The sequence below is a fragment of the Zootermopsis nevadensis genome, unplaced genomic scaffold (assembly GCF_977971745.1).
Source record: "Zootermopsis nevadensis isolate Lab colony 2312 unplaced genomic scaffold, Znev_1.0 Znev_ptg000020l, whole genome shotgun sequence".
NCBI classification, from domain to species: Eukaryota; Metazoa; Arthropoda; class Insecta; order Blattodea; family Termopsidae; genus Zootermopsis; species Zootermopsis nevadensis.
The window spans coordinates 5044200-5066559 of record NW_028259152.1 but is presented as its reverse complement, the minus strand read 5'-3'; the positions used below and the strand labels follow the sequence as shown (position 1 = coordinate 5066559).

General features: G+C 36.8%; 2 protein-coding genes across 3 annotated transcripts; one reads left to right on the top strand and one right to left on the bottom strand.

Annotated features, from left to right (window-relative positions):
• Window positions 1-4354: 4354 nt before the first annotated feature.
• LOC110831330 (uncharacterized) lies at window positions 4355-10934 on the top strand. 2 transcript variants are annotated; one of them, XM_022067208.2, is made up of 7 exons: window positions 4355-4545; window positions 5287-5389; window positions 5559-5677; window positions 6899-6983; window positions 7839-8078; window positions 10046-10122; window positions 10219-10934. In XM_022067208.2, exons 1-6 carry the CDS (start codon window positions 4382-4384, stop codon window positions 10103-10105), a joined length of 771 nt encoding a protein of 256 aa, XP_021922900.1. In that variant the 5' UTR covers window positions 4355-4381; the 3' UTR covers window positions 10106-10122; window positions 10219-10934. The 2 variants fall into 2 exon arrangements, with proteins under 2 accessions (XP_021922900.1, XP_021922899.1); XM_022067207.2 differs by having other exon boundaries at window positions 4356-4545; window positions 10046-10934.
• Window positions 10935-11218: 284 nt separating this feature from the next.
• LOC110831328 (uncharacterized) lies at window positions 11219-22251 on the bottom strand. The gene is made up of 9 exons (XM_022067204.2): window positions 21802-22251; window positions 16138-16289; window positions 15960-16025; window positions 15490-15643; window positions 14802-14934; window positions 14339-14445; window positions 13062-13428; window positions 12364-12576; window positions 11219-12165 (listed from the first exon to the last, which is right to left on the bottom strand). Exons 1-9 carry the CDS (start codon window positions 21934-21936, stop codon window positions 11897-11899), a joined length of 1596 nt encoding a protein of 531 aa, XP_021922896.1. The 5' UTR covers window positions 21937-22251; the 3' UTR covers window positions 11219-11896.
• Between the last annotated feature and the right edge of the window lie 109 nt (window positions 22252-22360).

The following is a 22360-nucleotide window of genomic DNA, read 5'->3' as shown; positions in this document are numbered from 1 at the left end:
AGTGCATTCTAGCGGTTGTTCAGTCGAGTTAAAAAAGTGTTCATACTTAGTTCTGGGTAAGAATGACGTATGTCAGTAGAAATTACGTTTGATTTAAACCCGTCCTATCCAGCACTAAATAATTTATTAAAACACTGCTACATTAGTTAAAAACACGTAGCGGGAAAAATATATTCATCTGAGACAGTAATTGCAGTGTTATATATAAAAAGGGCGTAGCTTTAAACCCGGAGTTCATCATAGTATTCACCAGTCCACTGTACCAAGTACCTCTGTGCCAGCTGAGTTTCAACTATATGTAGACTTGTAGTTAGCTGAGTTTTGGGCTGAAGTGCTGAAGTAGGATGCTGATGCTGATCTTAAAAACTGCGTAATTTGTGAAACCATAGCGCGTATACGTGACTACTTTTGGTCTTCAATACCTTAAAAGTTAAGAAAATATGGGCCTAATTTCAACAATTACCTCCGAAACGTCTGTGAACTTCTGCCAGACTACACGGCGCAACAACCCAGAAGACAGCCATCTTCAGACTTCACGCAGTAAAAACCTCAAATCCTACATAAAAGGGCAATTTTTTCAACCTGATTGCAACTCGCCTAAAAATCATTCTTCATCAGCAATTTCTTCCACGTCAATCGAATTCCGCTTGAAGATAGCTTAGAAGTACACAACAAGAGAGTGGCATTGTGATTAGCTGATCAGTATGCAACGAGAGGTAGTACATTTTCACAACAGTTGTTTCTTTGTCACGAGAATCCTTCACCTTTCGACAACCTATCGACTACTCGTGATGATATTAATGCAACTTTAGAAGGTTTGAATCGATGATATTTGAGCAGACCTTCAGTTTCCTTTATTGTTAACGTCCTGCATTTCCTCACCTTTGACAATTCGTCGAAGTCTCAGTTAATAATACTAATTTTATAACTTCATTTATTGCAAATTTTATTAAAGGTACCTGCTGTGCCAAAGTACTTTTAGGAGCAGTGGTTTAGGGAACAAAAGATGGCAGTTATCCAGCAGTGCCCTACTTACGAAGTGTTTCAAGCAATCATTTTCTGAATTCGGGCTATTACTATTACTCTGAAATGGATATTTGAATGGCAAATAAGAAATATTAGTAAAAGTATGTTGTTCCGATGGTTTATATGAGCAGTGTTTGATTTACAAGCGCTTTGTGAAGTCTCAACTTAATTGTTTATTTATTCAGACTAATCTACCAACTAACTACTGAAAGATGGCTCTCTCCTAGGTTTTGTCGCCGTGTAGTCTGGCAGAAGTTTACCAACGTTTCAGAGATCCTTGTTGTAATTGTGCCTATATTTCCCTAACTTGTATGGTATTGAAGTTAAAAATTCGTCAAAATAATAATATATGATATAATAAATAGAATAAAATGTGTAGTGCAGATAAGTTATAACATTCTTTCCTCCCAGTTAAAGCAATATATAAATTCTATGAGGAATTTTCACCCAAATCTGTCCTGAGTATTGTGAAATTATAACTTCTTTTTAATGAATGAATTTACCCACAGAAAAGAGCTTTTTTGTAAAGTTATCAAAGATTTCCTCAAAATCAGTGGAAGCTCTGTTTCGTTCTAGGTTAAACTCCTCCTCTGTATTACTTTCGTAATTTTAAATAACTTACATTGTCTACGCGTGACCGCCTTTTCTGACATCCATTTTGTTCCGCCATTATTAATGGTACTCGCTCCCGTTGCAATGCCAACAATTATTGGCAGGACTTCACATAATACACTATCCCTCTCGCAACTGACCTGTTAACGGAAACTGACTTCGAAGTAGCCCCATCTGGCCCCAGAGTAAATATAATTGCCTGCCCCTATTCTTGCCTCTCGGAAGAAGTTCGGAAGATCATCATAGCGAAAGTGAAGAAGTCATTGAGGAGCAGAGGCTCGGAACTTGGAGTGCCTAAAAGTAGGCCTACCATCTATTCATGACATTTTGAAAACAGAGAGAGTTCTACCTGCAGCTGTGGAAACTTTTTACGAAGAAGATTCAGACCGGAGAGTAGAGTCGAAAATTTCTTAACCAATGTAGACTTATTCTTTACTGATTAAGCCAGTGGTCCCCAATCTTTTTGTGCCTACGGGCACATTTGAGAGTTTATGAGATCGTGGAGTGCACCAACCAATTAACAAAGCCAAATTTTCTTTTCTCTGGACAAATAAGATATGGACACCAAATAATACGCAAAACAACACGACGTTTAATGATACAAGAAACCACGCAATCAAAAATACGTACTTTTATAAGTACAATTATTATTACTCAAGTGGGAAATTAGTGTAATGTTTGGCACTGCATTTCATGGGCCAGTTTTTCAAATTTGTTAGTGTAGGATGATGTTGCTGCTCGCAAACAACAGTCAAAATGGACGTCAGTAAGTCGAGATCTGTGCTTTGATTTTATAATGTTCATGGTTGAACGGCCTTCATTTTTCCTTATAACCTCTTTCCGTATCAACGCGGGCACCCAAAAAGAGCTTTGGCGGGCGCCATGGCGCCCGCGGGCACCGCATTGGGGATGTGAATGGAGACATAAATAGTCATTAAATCAGTTACTGATCAAAAGAGAATATAAATAATGGTCCTCTAGAATCAAAGAGCAAGGAGTCGTGAAGTTAGAAATGGTGTCTGAGTTATGGAATATGAACATTATTCATCCATTCTTTATGCCAGTATCAACAATACCATACAAAAGTGTGCTAAAGTTTATTGGATCTTTATTTTGTTGCTGACTTCCTAAAAACAATTGTTGAAAATTCTTCGGATGCTATTGAGTAAAATGCAAAATAATTTACGGAGCAAATTTGTCTCAGCCCTAATTTCCAAATTGACAGTTAGTATTTGACTGACAACGAATAAACACAATACATCAATACATCTTTTTCAGATCTGTCTCATCTTAGGGTGTGAAATTTTGTCAGTTGCATACCTACCAGTTCTGTAAAGAATTTCATTATCTTTCATGACTGAGAATAAAGAAGGACAAAAGAGAATGGAACACACTACTTCATGTGCATATAGAATACAGCACAGATGCTCTTTCTGACCTTACAGCAGTGCATGTTTGGAAAGGTAGTATGAATTTCACTGCCAACAGAACAGCAATAACAATTTGACTGCAAAGCACGTAGAAAAACCACTCTCTATCTGTATAAAAACACATTTTTACATTGCAAAGTTCGTAGTGGTTAAAAAGCAGACATAAGACGTTATTGTAACTGTTCCGCTTATTTTTGTCTCTATGCCTTTTTTGAGTCACTTTGAACGTCTGTCTATATTTATGTTTTAGTGCTTGGAATTTGTTAATGTGTACGTAAGTCCAGTCAGAACTCACCTACGAAAATAAATCACTTTGTAACAGCACTGCAGACCGGTTTAGTAACCATCATGAAAAATGTTAGTGTAAGAAATGTTGTATCAAATATGCAGGGATTTTAGTATATTCGCTGCTTTAAACAAATTGGCAAACGCAGGTGGAATCGTCACATATTCGATATGGGCCCAGAGTAAAAGATCCATTCAGAACAAGTGTGATTCCCCTGAGCAAACTGGCCATGAAAAATAAACACCTTGCTTTCCTGTATAGGCAAAATGTAATCCTGCAGTTATTCCTAAGTCTAAAAGCTTCCAAACTTTATTTAGGGAACTTCTACACTTTCCATAAATGTTAACTACTACCCAATATATCGGAATTAAGATTCGGTTAAAAAGTCATTATACTTCCCACACATCACAGCTTGACAGAAAACACAAGAATTAGTATTATATATCAAGCAAAAACACAGAAAGGTGGCAATCTCTAAAAGCAGTATTTTGGACTTGCCCATTGTTTATATTTCAACAAAATTACGTTTCGGAAGCAGGATCTTCTTCCATCTTCAGGTGAAATGCAAATGACAGAAACCGCAACTGTTGTCCGCCTTGGTTGAGCTAACCTGAGACCTGGACCACCATTCCACCTCACGAATTTAAGCGTTGGTACTACCAATTGTATGAGATTAAATAGGACTATTGTGGAAAACGCTACATTGACATAACATCTATACCAAATCTCATGAAGATTAGTTCGTCCGAAACTACTTTGTAAAGCAACCGATAGATGGCAGAACGACATTTTCGGCTGAAAGACTCGACAGACACATAATTGGTCCCTAAAAGTGTTATTTGCTTACTTTAAAGCGCGAAGAATACCAAAAAATCTTGATAATTGAAATGATTACAAAAGCATTTAGTTTTAATCTCAACATTAAAAGAGAATTTGTGGTACGATGTAGGTAAATATGTAATGAATAAAGATGTTTTTGTATGGTTGGTACCTTTTTATCATCTTTGGTTAGAATCATGTGATAATAATGTCCAGTTGTGGAGTGCTATTTGTTTGCTTGTATGTTTTAAGTGTTTGTTCGCAATGCTCGTCTGTTGAGAATATTGAATGTCGGAAGATTAATGGGTGCAAATGTGTGTTGCCAGATGGCATACGTATAGATCTGACTCAGCTGAATGATGAAGCGAAGTGGTATGAATTTCGTTAACTTAACCTATAAGTAATAATAAATTTTCGAACTAGACGGCAGAACACTCAATTGAGGCATGACAGAAACAGCTCGCATATATGCGTGCTCCCCACCGGGCGAGCATTAACCACTTAAGGGGTTAACATAACTTAGGTTTGTCTGATGTTTTGCAGGTATTAATTTCTGTCAGGTATCTCAGTATTAGATTAGGCATAAACAGTAAGTAAAAAATTATTTCATTCAATAAATCTGTAGGTGTACCCATTTGCCTTCAATTACCTGCTTGTTATACATGCCCAGAACCTTTGAGGAAGTGTGGGGCTAGTGAGTGGAGTCATGTGCTTGCTTTGCTCCTGTCTCCAGATTGGTATATCTTGAGCATGTTAGTCACAAGGTACCAGGATTGACTGAGAGTGAAGCATTTCAGTTGATTCTGGAATAACATTGATCCATAGTTATAATATCAGAAGCCCTGATGATGGTTTTTTAATCAACTGATAGCTGATATCCTAAAAAGATTTTATTCTTTTTTTCTATTGTGGTGAGTGTTTAATTAATATAAGCAAAAATAATTTTGCTTTACAGCAATAGGTTTTTATCTGTAACCTAATAGTTTGTACTATTGGGACTCATTTTTTTCTTCTTTTTGGAGAAAATATGCAGGGTGACAACGATTTGACAGAGATACAAGGGTGAGTTACACATAGCAAATGATTATACGTAATGTGTTATATTCTTTCCAGGTTAAATGCTACACTGAGAGAAGTGTCATTCTTTTTCCATCCTTGCTCAAATGTTCCATATGGCCATCACACAGGTAGTGATGATTGCTCATCAGGAAGTTCTGTAAGTGATGGGACACACTTGATCCCCCCTACCCTGTCTAACTGTTAGAGTATCATTAGTATGTTGATTGTAGTAATTTTTTAATTATTCCTTCATATGTAAATATCTGCATTATTTATACATTGTGTTTGTCAAGTTGTGTACAGACATTTGTGTTCTATTTTTCTAGCTTTGTTTGTTCAACAAAACAAGCAATACATTTCAAAACCTTGGAACTACTGAAGACAACAGATTTTTATTTGGTAATTTAAAAGATTCTCCTGTCATCCTTTATAAACATGGAAACATGTAAGTATGTTGAAAATTGCAAGGACATTGTACTGCATGATAAAGCAGCCATGGTGATGTTTTTTTTCCATTATGTGGTAGCACTGGTGAGGCATTGGATGTTGGGATGCGTGTGAACATAATTTTGTGTAATAAGATCATTTATTTTCAGTTTCATTTGTAAAAAAGGGGAAAAAAGGTAAAGCACTCCCACTATATGCCATGTAGTAATAATTTAATTGAAACAGGGTTATGATCCATTATCAAAAGTTTGATAATAATATTTAGTAATGTTAATCAGCATTGCACTTTTATTAAAGCTGAAAGAGAAAGCAAGTGATATTTACAAAACTCTACAAAAGTTTACAGCACAGGATTTTGTGTTGGTTAAGATGTCACGAATGAAGGGAAGAGGTTAAGGATTGTGAATGATCTGCCTGTGGCAGTTTGAAGAACTGATCAAAAAAGGTGCACAAGCAATGAGAAATGATTGAATCATTGTATAGGCTGAACATGAATAGAAAAATTTATAAATTTATTTTGATGAAAAATCTGTAAATAGTCTTACAAAGACAAACAGTCTTGTTAATGAGCAAGATATAAGGGAAGGTTTCAGTGTCACAGAAATTGTAGGTGTATTTTGAAAAATATTAACTTTTGTTATAAAATTGTAACCAGTCAAGAGATCTCTGCCTTCCATTGTGTCCCAAAAATCATGATGGTAAAGATCAGGATTTCTCTGAATAAAAAGGGTTCATCTGTAAAATTCAAGTCAGTATCACACTCCTTTATGAGTTTCTTGTATGAAGAATTTTCTGATGTATAACTTTCCTACCTTTACCAGCATCCAACATTAAATTTATTCATTACAGGCTCCTTTCTAGTGAGATTATGTGTGGTGTAAAGTAATAAAGGTCTTTAATTATAATCTAGTAAGTTTGTTATTATAGGAACAATAGTTTTTTCTGATGGACTGACCTTTATGATCTGTAATATTTAAAATATTTACAACTAATGAAATTTTAGTTTGTGTAAGATAAGTACAATTTTGTTGAATATTGTTCTATTATAACTTTCAGGTTTTCACGGTGGTGAGTCTGAAGATGGCTGTTATGGTTTGTTGCGCCGGTTAAATGTATACTAGACTACATGACGCAACAGCCCAGAAGACAACCATCTGTAGCTTTACCTTGTTTTTTTACCTCATACTGTTATACAGGAAATGTATCTTCTGTGTTTCAGCACAACTGGAATTCTTTTACAGTGTGTATACAGGACACGGACTTCATTCACTGTTATAGGTGTTCCGGATGAGGAAGTTACACATGTAAGTCATATTATTTCACGTTGGAATTGCTTATCCAAAAGTAAATAAGCCTGTGTCCTGCATTAAGCTGAAACATAAGCTCAGGTTTACTTATGTTTATTGCACTACATGAAGACATTAGCAGTCAGTAATGGAATCTCCATTATTCTAATTTTATTGTTTTACCATTAACAAGTAATGTACAGTTTGTAACTGTTAACATAATTAATAATTATTCAGATGAAATGTACAAAAATAAAAACAGCTCTTCTGATACTGTACAGATATTAAACAGAGTATATGTGATAACGTCAAAAAGTCCTGGTGGTCTTAGATTTTACACGTTTCTTTTGCATGATATAGTGTTTAATTTGTTGCACTTTAAGGTTACATTGTAGATTATAAGAAGAGTAGCAGTAATAGAATGAAACTTGTTTAACTGTGCTTCCTCCGCATGCCCACCACTTGCTTCAGATTCTATATATACTGCTAAAACTTTGTTTTCTTTTGTGACAAAGTTTTCCGTTGGTATAATTTTTCATATGTAGGATTGGAATACATGTAGAATAGGTATTTCTTCCTCTCCCCCCCCCCCCCCAAGTTCACATTAACATGATTTATGTGATTAATATGCAAAGTACCATAAAGTACTGGAGGAGGTACTGAAGTACTTTTACAAAATAGATGTATTTCTAATATTTTTACAAGGTGTTGTTTCTGAACATCAGGGTGACATTAGTTTTCAGATGAGAACAACTCTGTACATACTTTTGTTTACTCAGTTTCAATTACCAGAAAATATTCGATAATTCTATAAAAAGATGTTAAATTAGCATTGTTGGCAGTAACATGATTTCTTTCTTTGTTTTGTTACAGAAATTGAGGCTTGAAAGTAAATGGGCATGTCCAGCCTTTGAACTAAGAACAGATAAAACTATTTCACAGAACTCTGATGAGGGTTTGTCTACAGGCTCTGTATTAGTCATCATTTTCTTTGTCTTCACTATATTATATTTTGTTGGAGGGGCAGTTGCTTTAAGGTTACTTCGGGGAGCTGAAGGAAGAGAATTGATTCCTAATTATGACTTCTGGGTCGATTTGCCAAATCTAGTGAGAGTAAGTGCCTTTTTTATTTTGTTGTTATTTAAACATATCACACATGTAAAGTGTCATCAATTCACTGTTTGTTTTAAAAGTTTGTATGAGTTTAATACTTCTGCTTTCTTTGTAAAGTGATTTTATTTAATATATTATTGTTGTTGTTGTTTTTATTATTATTATTATATTTAAACCTTTCAAGAACCTCAACATTGTAGTCTTTTGGGTTATGATGACACGTAGTCTTGTAGGTGGTTATCAGCATTTCGAAGGAACATGTTGACTCCATATTCAGGGTAGATGTGGTATGTGGGGATTCTAATTGACAAATTCTGTACACTGTTGCCTGCCCACAGTGGTTTAGAGGTAGGGGATTTCATGGTGGTGAAAATTATGATCATAGTTGCAATTATTTCACATGTAATAAATCATAGTAAAAGAAGTCTTATGTTTGATGGCAATAACTGATGTACTGTGTGATTTTTATGTGGATATTGATTGTAAACACCTACAAATTTTGTATGAACCAGTTATCATATGTTACAAATGACTCTGATACTGTAAATGTATTGTATGTGTATGAGAAATACGAGGTGTGATCGGAAAGTTTCGAGACTGTGTCAATAGAGGGCGAACCGGATGTAGTACGAGCTTCTGCCGCTAGGTGGTGCGGCCTTCATTCATAGTGAATCAGTGTGCCAGCCGGCATCATCGAATTAGCATTTGTTTCTTAGTTACGGGCGTTTTGGTAGTGCATTACACCGACCCTCCTGCGATTTCGGAATGGCGGATTTTCATGAACAAAGAGTGTGCATCAAATTTTGCCAAAGACTCGCCAAAACGGCTACGGAAACCTATGAAATGCTAAAGCAAGCATTTGGGGAGTCCGCAATGGGTCGTGCACAAACTTTTATGTGGCATTCACGTTTTAAAAATGGCCGAACCTCTGTCGATGATGACGAGCGTTCTGGACAACTATCTTCGAGCACAACGCCCGAAAATGTTACGAAGATTCGGCAGGCCATTCACGAAGATCGACGTCGTACCATCAACGACTTGTGCGACATTGTTGGGATAGGCTATGGGACCTGTCAGCTGATTCTAAAGGTAGAACTCCACATGCGACGCATCGCAGGCAAGTTTGTGCCAAGGCTCCTGTCTGAGGACCAGAAGCAGAATCGACTTCTCGTTTGTCAGGAGCTCAAAGATCTTGCAAGAACCGACCCCAACTTTCTTTCTAAGGTTATCACAGGTGATGAAAGCTGGGTTTACGGGTACGATCCGGAAACGAAGCAGCAATCTTCACAATGGAAGAGACCATCGTCACCACGACCGAAGAAGGCAAGACAGGTCAAGAGCAATGTGAAGTCAATGCTGATCTGTTTTTTCGACCAGGAGGGGATCGTCCATAGGGAGTTTCTTCCTGCAGGTCAGACGGTCAATGCTGAATTTTACTGTGGGGTCCTGAGGCGGTTGCGTGAAGATGTGAGACGGAAGCAGCCGGCAAAGTGGCGCAACCACAACTGGCTGCTGCATCATGACAACGCGCCAGCGCACACCGCCCTCAAAGTTCGGCAGTTTTTGGCCTCAAACACCATGGCTATCATCCCGCACCCTCCTTATTCGCCGGATTTAGCTCCGTGTGACTTCTTCCTCTTCCCAAAGATGAAAATTCAGCTAAAGGGAAGGAGATTTGAGACGATAGAAGAGATTCAGGCAGAATCGCAGATGGTGCTTGACAGGCTGACAAAGAAAGATTTCCAGGGATGCTTCGAGGCTTGGCAGCGGCGCTGGGATCGTTGTGTTCACTCCCAGGGGAACTACTTCGAGGGTGATGGATGAATTTAATACCTGAGATAAGTGTACGGGTTTTTATAGGCGCAGTCTTGAAACTTTCCGATCGCACCTCGTATTATGCCTTGCTGTAAAATATAAGTGCTTCATGAATCTTCACTTTCTTATACTTGATCTGTCTCTTTGTACAGGATGGAATGACATTTGTATTAAGTGGATGCCAGACTACTCCCAGCTATGATCGGATTTGAATCTCAACACGTCTTTTGTATGTAGCTCTGAGAGTGAGATATATTTTTATTTGTAAGCCTAAAGAGTAGAGTGAGATATCCAGATCTACATGTTTTGTATTTTTATCTTCCAGTGTACTGAATATATCGTGTGCAGTTCAATTTTGTGTGTACCATTACACTAACTGTAAAATAAGAAGAAGCTTGATGGTTAAAATATGCTGACAGTTATTGGCTAAATTCCTTTACTGATATTTAACTTTTACTGCAGCAGGAGCCATATGATAAATTGGTGATAAATTTCTTTCCCCTGAAGAAGGATCTCTAAAAAAAAAATAGAAATTGATGTAAAAACTCACTGAAAGACAGAATGGAGTGGTGGAAGAAGAAAATGAAAAATTGCATATAATTGATTATTACTCTGTTTAAAAATAACTTTAGAGACAACATTTTAGAAGAAGTATTTTCTTCAGCTCCTTTTTGTCAACTACAGAGAAATCTGGTTCTCAGTTTTCCTCTAATTGAATAGTGCCTTAATGCATTCATGATTATAAAAATTGTGTATGGTATTTGCTTGAGGTTTACTGTCCTTTGAAAATTTGCTGGCATCTCATTTGATATTCATGAGAACAGAGATTATATTTTGATATTAATCCTAACTTGATATTGACTTTGTGAGAATGTAACAACTGAATGCTGTACAAAATACTTCTTAATCGAATACTAACTATTAATCTGTTATAGACTGCATAAATATGTGATATTAAATTTTCAATATGTATATGTTAAATCTCTACAACATACGGTTCTCACCATTCTTCATTTGGGTAATATATGAATTCTTTCATAAGTTTGTGTATCTTTAATTTTGATTATGTTCTATCCATGCTTGCTTAACCTGTCTGTGTACTGATCCTCACTATTTAATGGAATCCATGGAACATAGTCCTTGAGAAGCTGAACAAGTTCAGCTGATTAAGGAATTCTTTATCCAAGGGCCACATCAGTTCAGATTTTATCACCAGGGAGAAGGCAACTGAATTCTATAATAAATAGTGTTGGTAAGTAATACTTCAGTTCTGAAATGATCATCCAGTTTAGTAACCTCCGCTTCAGTTAGAAAGTACTGATACAAATTTTTGCAACATATTTTATTATATAGAAGACTACAGCAAAATATACATCGTCATACAAAAGTTACATACTAGTACTCCTTAATTAGATAGAAGTATGTTATACTAGGATGATTATAAATAGGACAGCACATTACATAAAAATACTTATTGTATTATTTTATAGCAGGCCAAGATTTTGGTTTGCTGCTTTTAAGAATATATACTTCACAGTTTATTCCATTAGTCTTTTAGGTGCTGAACCTACACAATATACCAGTATCATTTCAGCAATACTGTGTAATTGAGTCTGGATTAGGAAGTGTTCTCAGAGCCACTTTACAGACATTTTTTATCATAAGTCTTGCAACAAACTTGTAAGTCATAGCTTATATTTGCCATCTTTGTTTTTTTTACGAGATAGTCGACAAATTCTTATTCTGGAGTTAAAATTATGTGGTGCATTGAGTTGATGTAAAATTACAAATGTGAATATACATTTAAAGTTACTGTGGCTTTTCACACTCTTATAAGAGACTTGAAAGGTAAATTTGCCAGTCAAAATGTTAACTTACACCTGTTAACATATTGTTCTTTTAAGTCTTAAGACTTTTAAAGTGGTAATAATATTGAATTTGCATGAAGCTATGTAGTTTCTGTTGTATGTTACAAGTTTAATTTCCCAAATTTTTGTTGGTAATTAAAATGAAATTATTCCAGGAATAGAAATGTTGTCAGTAAATTCATTAGCAGTCCTGACAGCAATCCAAACATTCTTTCCAGTTGCTATTGCAACATTTATAATGTTGGCACCTTTGGATGTGAGTTGTGTGATTATGGCTGTCAGATTTGTTGTGCAATTCTGGCATTGGAATATATGAATGTTGTTGCTCAGAAGCACACCAGTTGGTCCAAAGTTTGCATCATCAATAGTTAACAAGTATGGTAGCTCATCTGCTCGGACAGTTCCTGTAAGTTTTAAGTATATGATTAATAGTAACCAGAATGGAATCTGTGTAAGAAAATGAGAGGGAAGTATGAATCAGTCTAGAAAAGAACTTGCTAACCTATAGTGGCAATGCTTCACACAATACAAAGATTATATCTTTTAAAAGTGTAGTAGACGACATGACTAACAGAATAACAGCAATTTACATTACAACATACCTTGCACTGAATGTGAAAAATTCTTGCCCTCGGATACTGTCACAGTTAGTGTTGGTACTTCATTGTTGCCTTCATAGGACTGAGAAACTTCTATGCCAGCATCCTTAGCAAGTGCTGGGGCATTGATAAGGTTAAGGCCATTCTTAGTATGCCCTGTCAGCATCCCAACCAGCACTGCAGTGCCTAAGAACTTTCTGTTCTCCATACCATAACCTAAAAAGTAATTAATATAAGTTCTTAGTTGACTACACTGAAAGTTTGGTATTATGAGTACCTGATCTAACATGCTGTCAGTCTTTACTTATTTATGATTATTTTATTAGTATTTGCTATAAATATTTATACATCCTTTTTGTACTAGCAGAATGCAAGAGATGGGATGAAAGATAATAAACTTAAGCCATTGATACAGAACAGTTGTATAATTTAACAAGTGTGTTTATTTGTTTAACATCATGGTTGAATGGTTAACAGTCCTGTTTAAAATTTAGGAGATATTAGATTCAAATCTCTGCCCAGAGACTATTCTGATTGATGTTACGGTTTTCCTCATGCTCTATAGGAGAATACTGAGATGTTTCCTATAAATAGACCACAATTGCTTCCTTCCACATCCTTTCAGTGTATTCATGAATTGTCCTGAGGCTGTTTGAATGTCTCATTGAATAAACCAAGAATCAGTCAGTTGATGTGCTTACCATTAGTTTTGATGGACACGTATGTCCCAAGCTTTGCTCCTTGTATAATTTTAGCAATTAGTTTGCCCATTTCCTTTGAAAGTGAAATCCAGGGTGTGTTGGTTTGGACCATTGCAGCAGCCAGTATAGGGGCATTGACCACTCCTGTGACTGTGTAACAAGCTCTCTCAGCAGCGGAGCAGTTGGCTGCTATTGCTATAAACTGTTCAGCAATCTCCACTGCTACTCTTTGCTGAGCTTCATTTGTGCTGGCACCTAAGTGAGGTGTTACTATAACAGCCGGATGCTGGATAAGTTCCAGAGTAATGGCAGACTTTGGCGGTTCCTCACAAAACACATCGAGTGCAGCTCCACCACACTTGCCATCCTGAAACACATTTGTGAAAATTAATTTTAACTGAAAAGGTAATTTTAAGATTTATTCCACCCTTGGATATCTGCTGTACCTTCAGGAGTAAGGTTTTATGTCATGAAATTATCACACAACAGGGTTCAACATTATCCACCAGTTTTGGTTAAATTTGGTATTGAGGGGAGTCTGTGTTAAAGTTGTTAGATAATTTAATTTTTGTCTCTGATGATCCACTGTTACCTATACTTGATATGAAGTTCAAATGTAACTCAAAACTTCTGCAAGATATGTGGTATACCGAACTGAAGTACACTTTTCTCTTTACAGGAAAGAAATGAAAGAGAAAATTTGTAACAAGTGTGAATATAAATGTATCCACACACTTGACCAAATGAAGTTCATTAACATGTATTTATGGTTCTTTTCAGTTTCTATGATATTTCGCAAAGATTATATGCCATATAATTGGATGGTGATTTTGGATAATGAAATACGGCTGTTTAAGGAAGTGGTCATACCCTATTTTAACATACTGTCCAAGTATTTGCCTAGAGGAAGTGAGTGTAATCAATAAAGCCTTTGAACAGCTGGTCTCACAGCTTAGAATTTAAACTAGGATCACCCAAGCACAAAGCAGGAGTGCTAACCACTCAAGCACAATGTTTAATGCAGAATGTTCTGTTGACAATATGTTTATATACAGGGTGGGTGGGAAGTAAGTAGGCATTAAATAATCACTATGCATTGGAAATATAGAGGTTATAACCATTTCTCAATGCCTACTTACTTCCCACCCACCTGTACATGTATGTTGATTTTCATTAGAAAGTAAATTATTTCTCTTGATTCATTTTATTATCTTAAGTCTCTTTTTATTATAAAGTGTGTGAAAGTAATAATTTTAGCAATAACTAGGAGTGCAGACCTTTAGTGCATCAAGCAGTGCTGCCTCATCTATGATGCCTCCCCTTGCAACGTTAATTATTCGCACTCCATGCTTACATTTATTTAGTGCCGTCTCATTTATTAAATCTGAAACATAATAACAAATCCCTGATGCAGTACATGTAATAGAATATTTCATAAAAGAATGAACAACTTTAACATTATAAGAACATCTACACTTAGGTCTCTTCTATTCAGGTTTTCTGACCATAATTTTTTTTGTATTTCTGATTTCTATCCTACTTCATTTTTATCACCCTTACCCTTATAACATTTGGTGAATGTACAAATTATGAAGCTCCTCATTATGTAATATTCTCCATCCCCTTTTTACTTAATTTTCTTCAAATTTATAGACCAAGTTGTTAGCACAACTGTTTCCTATTCATAAGGTATCAGGTTCAAATCTCATGCTGCTATTTCACTTAGGTATTTATACTCACTTCTTGTTTGTGGTATGAGTGGAGTGTGTACAGTGATATAATCTGCAAGAGGCCATATCTCCTCCAGTTCCATCTTTTCCACATTAAACTGCTTAGCGGACTCAGCAGAAACCAGTGGATCAAAACCAATTGTCTAGAAAGAAAATGATAATTGTATTATACTAATGGCTTGAAAAGCTGCCATCAGGCAGGAATCACTAAACCAATACTGATTTGTCAATTTGTTAGTGTGCACACTTTGGCAATACTGGATCAAGGACAATAGTAATTTAATTTTATTACAAGGTTCTTCTCCTCCCTGTACTATTATTGACCAAATAAGTCTTGTTATATTCCGTTATTTCGATCTTCACCATTAATTAACATGAGATTAATCACTGGTATGTAACTGCTCCTTGGTACACTGGAAATCAATGGTGATTTTCAATTTTCTCTAACCTTAAGCTTCATTTATATTTCAGAACATTGAAATTTTCTAAAATTTGCACTAAGCCCAGTCATCTCTGTTGTCTCTCAGTCGGCTGAAGTGTGGGGGGAAATTAGTGTCAATTTTTAGATGCAATACACCATTCCCAGTGTCTAAAGTAAACAACTGTGCTCTTTTAAACCTAGGCCTCTGGGTTACGAACACATGATACGCAAGTTCTAAATATTGTGCAACATTTTTCCTTTTAAGAGAGTTACTCACTTTCATGCCATATGCCTGCATTCTTGTAGCGACTTCCCGTCCAATCCTGCCAAGACCTAACACTGCCAAGGTTTTCCCCGATAGTTCTGATCCAGTGTAGATCTTCCTATCCCAGCGACCTTCCTTGAGTGACTGGCAGGCTTGTGCTACATTCCTGTGTAACAAGAAGACATATACTGTCATCATGTTTCTCTGAGAGTTTATTGAAAACAATAGTCACTATCAAAATATAATAATAGTCTTCCATTGACAGTCCATCTGAATTGTTTATTTCGCAATCCATCATGCCTCTGCTACCAGTAGTTAGAAAACTTCCATAATCTGTGATGTATTTGTCTGAACCATTACCTTAAACTTTTTCTGATTCTTATAGCTTACATAGAAATGTTCCTAAAGACTGTTTTCTGTATGAACTATATAAATTACTGTATAGCATTAAAGACAGAAGAATTGTGGCTGCTTATACTGACCTTGCCAAGCTTGATATGAGTGCACATGTCAGCTCACATGCACTTATTGAGTTCCCTCCAGGAGTGCTGGAAGAAGGAAGGTGACATTAATTGCATTCCTACATCGCACACAATCATAGGCAAGCTTTATAAGATTTGAACACAGCATAAGATAATATGAAAAAGCACTGATACCCACTTGAGCACTATTACGCCCTTTCTTGTGGCTGCTTCTGTGTCAATGTTGTCAACACCCGTACCTGCCCGACCAACCACTCGGAGACTTGTAGCAGCTGCAAACACATCAGCTGTCACCTTTGTATCTGAACGCACAATCAGTCCATCATAGTTCTGTAAAAAAACACATCACACCCAGTCAAGTTGGTTGTTTTTCTGTCATTTTACGCGTAAATTAATACTAGTACAACTACTAGTCTGGCAGTCAATGAACCAGGCTGATTCTGTCCAAAAATATAGGCCTATGTATTAACACTAAACTCCAAGACTGTAGTCACCTTCAGAATTTGCCTTTTGACTTTTTACACATGCATTTCAGCATCCCTGCCATGTCAGGATTAATTGCTGGAAACTGCTTAATGAAATTCCTTTCAGTAGGCCCATTGTTAACACATTTCTCCACCCCCACCCCCACCCCCCCCAAAGGGTAGCATTCTTCCAACAATCTGCCTGAAAGTTCTGAGCAAATTTCTTCAACTGTTCTCATTCATTGTAGTCTCTTCACATTCAGACTTCTGGTCTGAATGTCACACACTCTGCGTTCATGTTCAGTTTTGCTGCTGTATTTCAAATCAGCAATCGGCGATTATTTAGGCTGTTCCATGTCAGTTATTTTTTCCACATATGGACCAGCCCTTGGGTGTCAGCTGGTTTCATCTTCCATCGCCTGTAGTGCGTTTTTCCGCCCTAAAATGTGTTAATAAATGTGAGTGACATTTTTCCCAAATGTCACTAAACATTTTGTTCGTATTTTTATTTGTGGTTCATTTAACGATGTCAGTAGCTCAGACTGTGTAGCTTCAGATAAATTGGTAAGAATATGAAATTAAGCGGTCGTCACCTAATTCATGGTACTATCCCAGCATTTTCCTCAAAGGACTGAGGAAATCCACAAAAAAATCTCAGTCAGCATTGTAGGTCTCCCGACCGAGATTTGAACCTGGGACCTCCCAGATACAAAGTAAGGTTGTTGACTACTCAGTCTCGACTTTGTTGCGTTAAAGGTTGAACCTCTGTTCAAACATTTCATCGCAAATATTTGTACCTACGTACCAAACAAATAAAACGCTGCGAAGAATAGTAGTTATGCAATCACAAAAATTAAATTCCTTGAATTGTTTACCACCAAACTGTTTAATTATGACACCACGTGACCCAACACTTGCAACACACCAGAGATGCCTGTTGCTACAGAAAACGCGACTGCTTATTTCATTGTCTGACCTCGCATATGTAATCACCCGGAAATTAAATCGACACAATTTGAGCACAATTTATACAATTGCAGGGCTGAAAAGATATGCGAGTCACGTAATATGCAAGGGAAATGATAAATGCATAACAATTTTATCTGAACCTGAAGAGAAGTAACCACAAAAGAGATTTAAGGGGAAATGTATTTAATCCGAACCAGAAAATAATTTTGTATATGTTACTAACCAACCAGTCCAGTCTTTAACTTAGGCCTACTCCGTAGGTAAGAGTGTCTTTAAACGTTTGTAGTCTGAGGAATTTGCAACCTTTTAACGAACCCGCCGTGTTCACAAGAGCCACCATCCTGAGCCGGTTGAATCCATTCACATTGTTTCTTTAATTATCAAGAAGAGGGCTTACAGGTTCTTAATTAAAGCAAGGTGATGCCCTATCTATTTTTTTATGATATGTTATCTATATTGTGAGTTCTTTCCTTCTGTTTAATATTTAATCATGTATTCTTTTATTTCTCATTCTTGTCTTGCAACAGCATTGTCTTACGAGATGTTTTCTTCAACAATGCACATGTTGAGGTACTTTACAAATAAACTAAATTGATGTGGCATATTTTAAAATATTTCCGACATTAAGTATGGGCATTCTAAGAATATATGACAAATCGAATATTTGTAAAACCTACAAATAAACATAGTAACATGATCTGTTGGAGCGTGGTACTGATTGTTCTAGGATATTAGGACTACCCTGATAGTTGTAATTGTGCAGTTAATTTCTTTGTAGACAGATATCTGAAAGGGATGTAAAGTCCAATTCCAACGGAGACTCGCACTGGTTAAAGTAGCGCTGCATTACGTAACGGACCATTCTTAATGGTAGATAATGGGTTCAATTGTAACACTCGATGTCAAAAGTGTAGACTCCACGATTAACGAGACAAAAGGTTATACCAGTCAGTCGGTGCATGTGCTGTAAATCTAGTTTAAACCGGTTTTCAAGTGGCCAGCGCAAATAGTGTGTCCTTTCAGTCTTTTTATTTCTCAGACAGGTACAGATGCCAACATGCAGAATGCAGTACTGGTGGGAGGCCAGTGTGGGTGAACAGCCTACTTAAGAAGTACACCGTTTATGTACCTGACCTCCGTAACTTCGCTCGAATTAGGGCCTACGTTCTGTGTTCACAGAAATAAATCTCGTCACACTTGCTTCGATTGGGGTCTGTTACACCTGTTTCTTCTAAAATTATGTTTGTTCACAGTGAATAAAATGTTGAGATAATGTACAACCCAGGGAGATAAATGAGTAGAAACAAAACAAAGATGAATAATGAACTAAAGACCCATACAACAGAGAACATTTTGTAAAGTGATAGTAGGTTAGTTAATAAATTCTCTGCTGTTTTGGAACCAGATGCTTCATTATCGTGTTCATAAGATGCCGCCATTGGACCCTATCATTAGTCATATGAATACGATTCCCATTTTCAAATCTTATTTAAGGTCCATTTTAATATTATACGCCCACTTACGTCTAGGTCTCCTAAGCTATCCTTTTCATAAAGACAGGCCTGCATATACTTATTACAGTGAATAGTACTTATTTTGAAACTGGCAATAAGAATTAAAATCTGCACGAAAAAGGGAAGCCGATCAGAGACCGCTCTGATGTTGATATCGCGAATTGTCCTGTCTCCTTGTGGCCCATTCCGATGTCCAAGATGTCCTGTATCAAATATCGAAACGTGTAATAAGTTTAAAATTAATTATGATTCTGAACAGGCCAGTGAGCCTGATCTGTGGCAGCTAAAGAATCAGACTGTAAAGTAAAAGTAGAATATGAAGAAATAAAATAGAAAGAATGCTGAATACACAGAAGGAAAGATTTTCAAGGTTGGGAAGAACAAACGGATAGTATAAAATGTTTTCGTTGCAAAAAAATTTCATTATAGATAGTATGAAAAATATGGGTATTAATTTCTTGAATGTGTTAAATAGAACGAAAATTTGTTAACTGAAAGTCCATAAAACAAGAGTCGAGAGCTGGCAGCTGCTCACTATTGTGTATGATGTTCGCTTTGTTCAGGTTACCAACCAAACCCGCGTTTGTCTACATGCCGTTCGCATTACAGGAAGCTCGACTCGGAACCAGTTTACCTCGAAACCTCTCACGACTGGCCCAGTGCTTGATTTAGAGGTGCCGTGCGTAAACAAAACAATTAACGCTGGGAAAAGTTGTTAATATGAAACTGTAAACATCTGCGTCAGTTTCTTTATCGCAGGCCTGAGGTTTCTCCATGATTATATTCCAAACAACTGAAAGCTTCTAATTGTAACTTGTATATTCCTTCAACATTCATTTTCCCTTTACACATCTAATGGTAAATCATTAGTGCTGCAGGAGAAAATGTGAGTTGAAACTGCATTGGTAATCACAGAGAACTGAACCAAACGACTTGACTAGATGGAATGCCAGGATTTAATATCCTTATAACAGTAAGCGTCACTGTGATATACAAACTGGGTCACGTACTAGTGTGTCTAGTGACCGCTTCTCTCAGTAGGCTACTTGCGGAAGAGAGGAACAGTTAAAATACTGTACTTTCACCAGAAAAGCTTTGTTCGCACAATTAGTGTCGTTTCGTGTTGTAAACTGAAGTGAAGAAGTTACAGAGATTTAATTTTATTATTATCGCATCTGTTATTACAGTAACATTCGAGTTTTAAGACATATTTCAAGATGTTTTAGGCGTGGTTTGCACAAGATGCATAAAATGAAAGCATAATGTGGAGGTCGTCTGTCCGTGCGTTCGCATATTTAATCGCTGAAACTACCAAAATGATTTCGATTAAACGTGGTACTAGGAATTTATACTAAACGAATGTGTGACGAATCTGTTTTTGTATGTACATCGTCGGTTCAATACCTACCATTTTACATGAAGCTCAAATAATGTTTTAATATTCAAATATTAGTTCTAAAATACCTGGGGTTCAACAAATCCTGCATTGGCTTGTTTTACTGTATTCATACGTTACATCCAAAGGAATGTTATTGTGCTTTTCATACGTTCGAGATCAGAATATGTTCCTTAAATTTCCAGAATACCTACGAAAGGTGAATAAGTTCACATGAATTCGTCTGATAAATATAAGGCATACACATAATATTCATACTCTTCCTTACAGTTTGCATTTTAAAAACGTTATTATTCCAACACCCATCAGACTAGTCATCAACTACAGCTTCAGCTCCCTAAAATCATTTCCATACAAACTCGACGTGTGCATACAGATACAATAAAATTAAACGAAAATTTCATAATCTCAGTGAGTCAGGTGCATAGGACGGAGCCACTATGCTGCTGGAACAATATTTGTTTGATTATGTTTTATATTCATTACGACAGTTCTGCTAAAATGTCAGTAGACGGGATAGTGTTATTGAAATTTAAGTCTATTACAGCCAGGTGTAAGATTACCGATGAAACTAAGGACCCCAGAGGTAGAATGCAACCTGACACAGAAATCTAAGGCATTTAAGTTTATTGTCAGTTGTCCAAATAAGCACCTGATAGTCAATTTTGTGTTTCCCTTTGCGTGGTTTGTAAAATTATTCTGGTTGTGTTCATGTCCTTTGATTTTTGATGACGCATTTCAATTCCGTATGTCAAATGAGCAGATGTGAGAGGGGTGTGGACGGAAATATTCACCTGGAGAAATGTAAAAACCACGCCCTACGTTTTCTATTCTATGAAGACAGTATTTTGCTTCGCTTTCGAATTGCAATATCTATGTAGCTTCAAATCATAGAGTAACTTTGAATTATACAAATTGGGGAAATATTATGGTACTTATCGTGATTCATTTTAAATTATCAGTACTGTCCAAACATTTGCCTGGAGCGATTATAAAAAGTCCACAAAAACATTAGTCAAAATAAATGTCAAGGGGCCGAATTTCGAAACTGGGACCTCCCGAATATGAATCAGTAGCACTTGTCACTCGATTGCCACGTTCAATATAAATTTTTCTACAGTTTAGTTTCAAATAAAACTTAGATGATAAAAAGCCCATTTATGTCAGCAGCAGTCAGTCAGTTCGCTTTCGGAATCACTTCAAGCGCGATGTCGAACTAGGTCGGTAAGTAAAACGATCAGCTAAAGACCATACCGGGGTTCTATTTCGAACAAGGGCAGAATTTTTCTTTTCGCCATGATATCTAAGATTGGCTCACGACACCACTCTCTATTTTGTCAAACAGCTACTGAAGGGAAAGCCGTCTGAACGTACAGGTGACCACTCACCGTTTAGTTATCACGTCGACATTTCCCCATTCGTTTTCATGGTTTCGTGTTAAGCACAGGGACAACAAGTTCGCTAAGAGCTAAGATGTAGCCCATGTGTACTGGACTCACCTTAATCTCCTGAAGCAGCTGGTCTTTGGGCAGCTTGTACTTGCAGGTGACGTTGATTCCATGGTTCTGCAGCAATTCCAAGCAAGCGGAATCTACAGCGTCGCTGATTAAAACATTTCTTAAAGACACAGACATTCTGCTCTGATTGTCTATTTATCCTCCAGTAACCTTCGTTCAATCCGTTTCAGTGCTCAAACTTGCCTGAGCTCCTCAAGTTTCTGATAAATAATGGCCGCAAGACAATTAGTTCCTGTGACCTTTTCTATAACAATGTCTTTTAAATATTTATGAAATCAGAAACGTGCCTTCAGTTTCGACCAATAGATTTATTCCGTTTGTAATTTGTTTAGCAGCCTTGAATCAGCTGGCCTCGAATGCAACAAAACCGTCCTACTAGCCGCCTTGATCTTGACGCGATCTCTCGATCTGTAATGTGACAGCTGCAGTCAGTGCTTCTCCCTTTTATGTCCCTCTTTGAACTACGTGCCCCCCCCCCCCCCCCCCCCCCCCGCAACCAACAGCCCTGCCACGATAGCTCTGATGTAAGTATTCTCTCTCG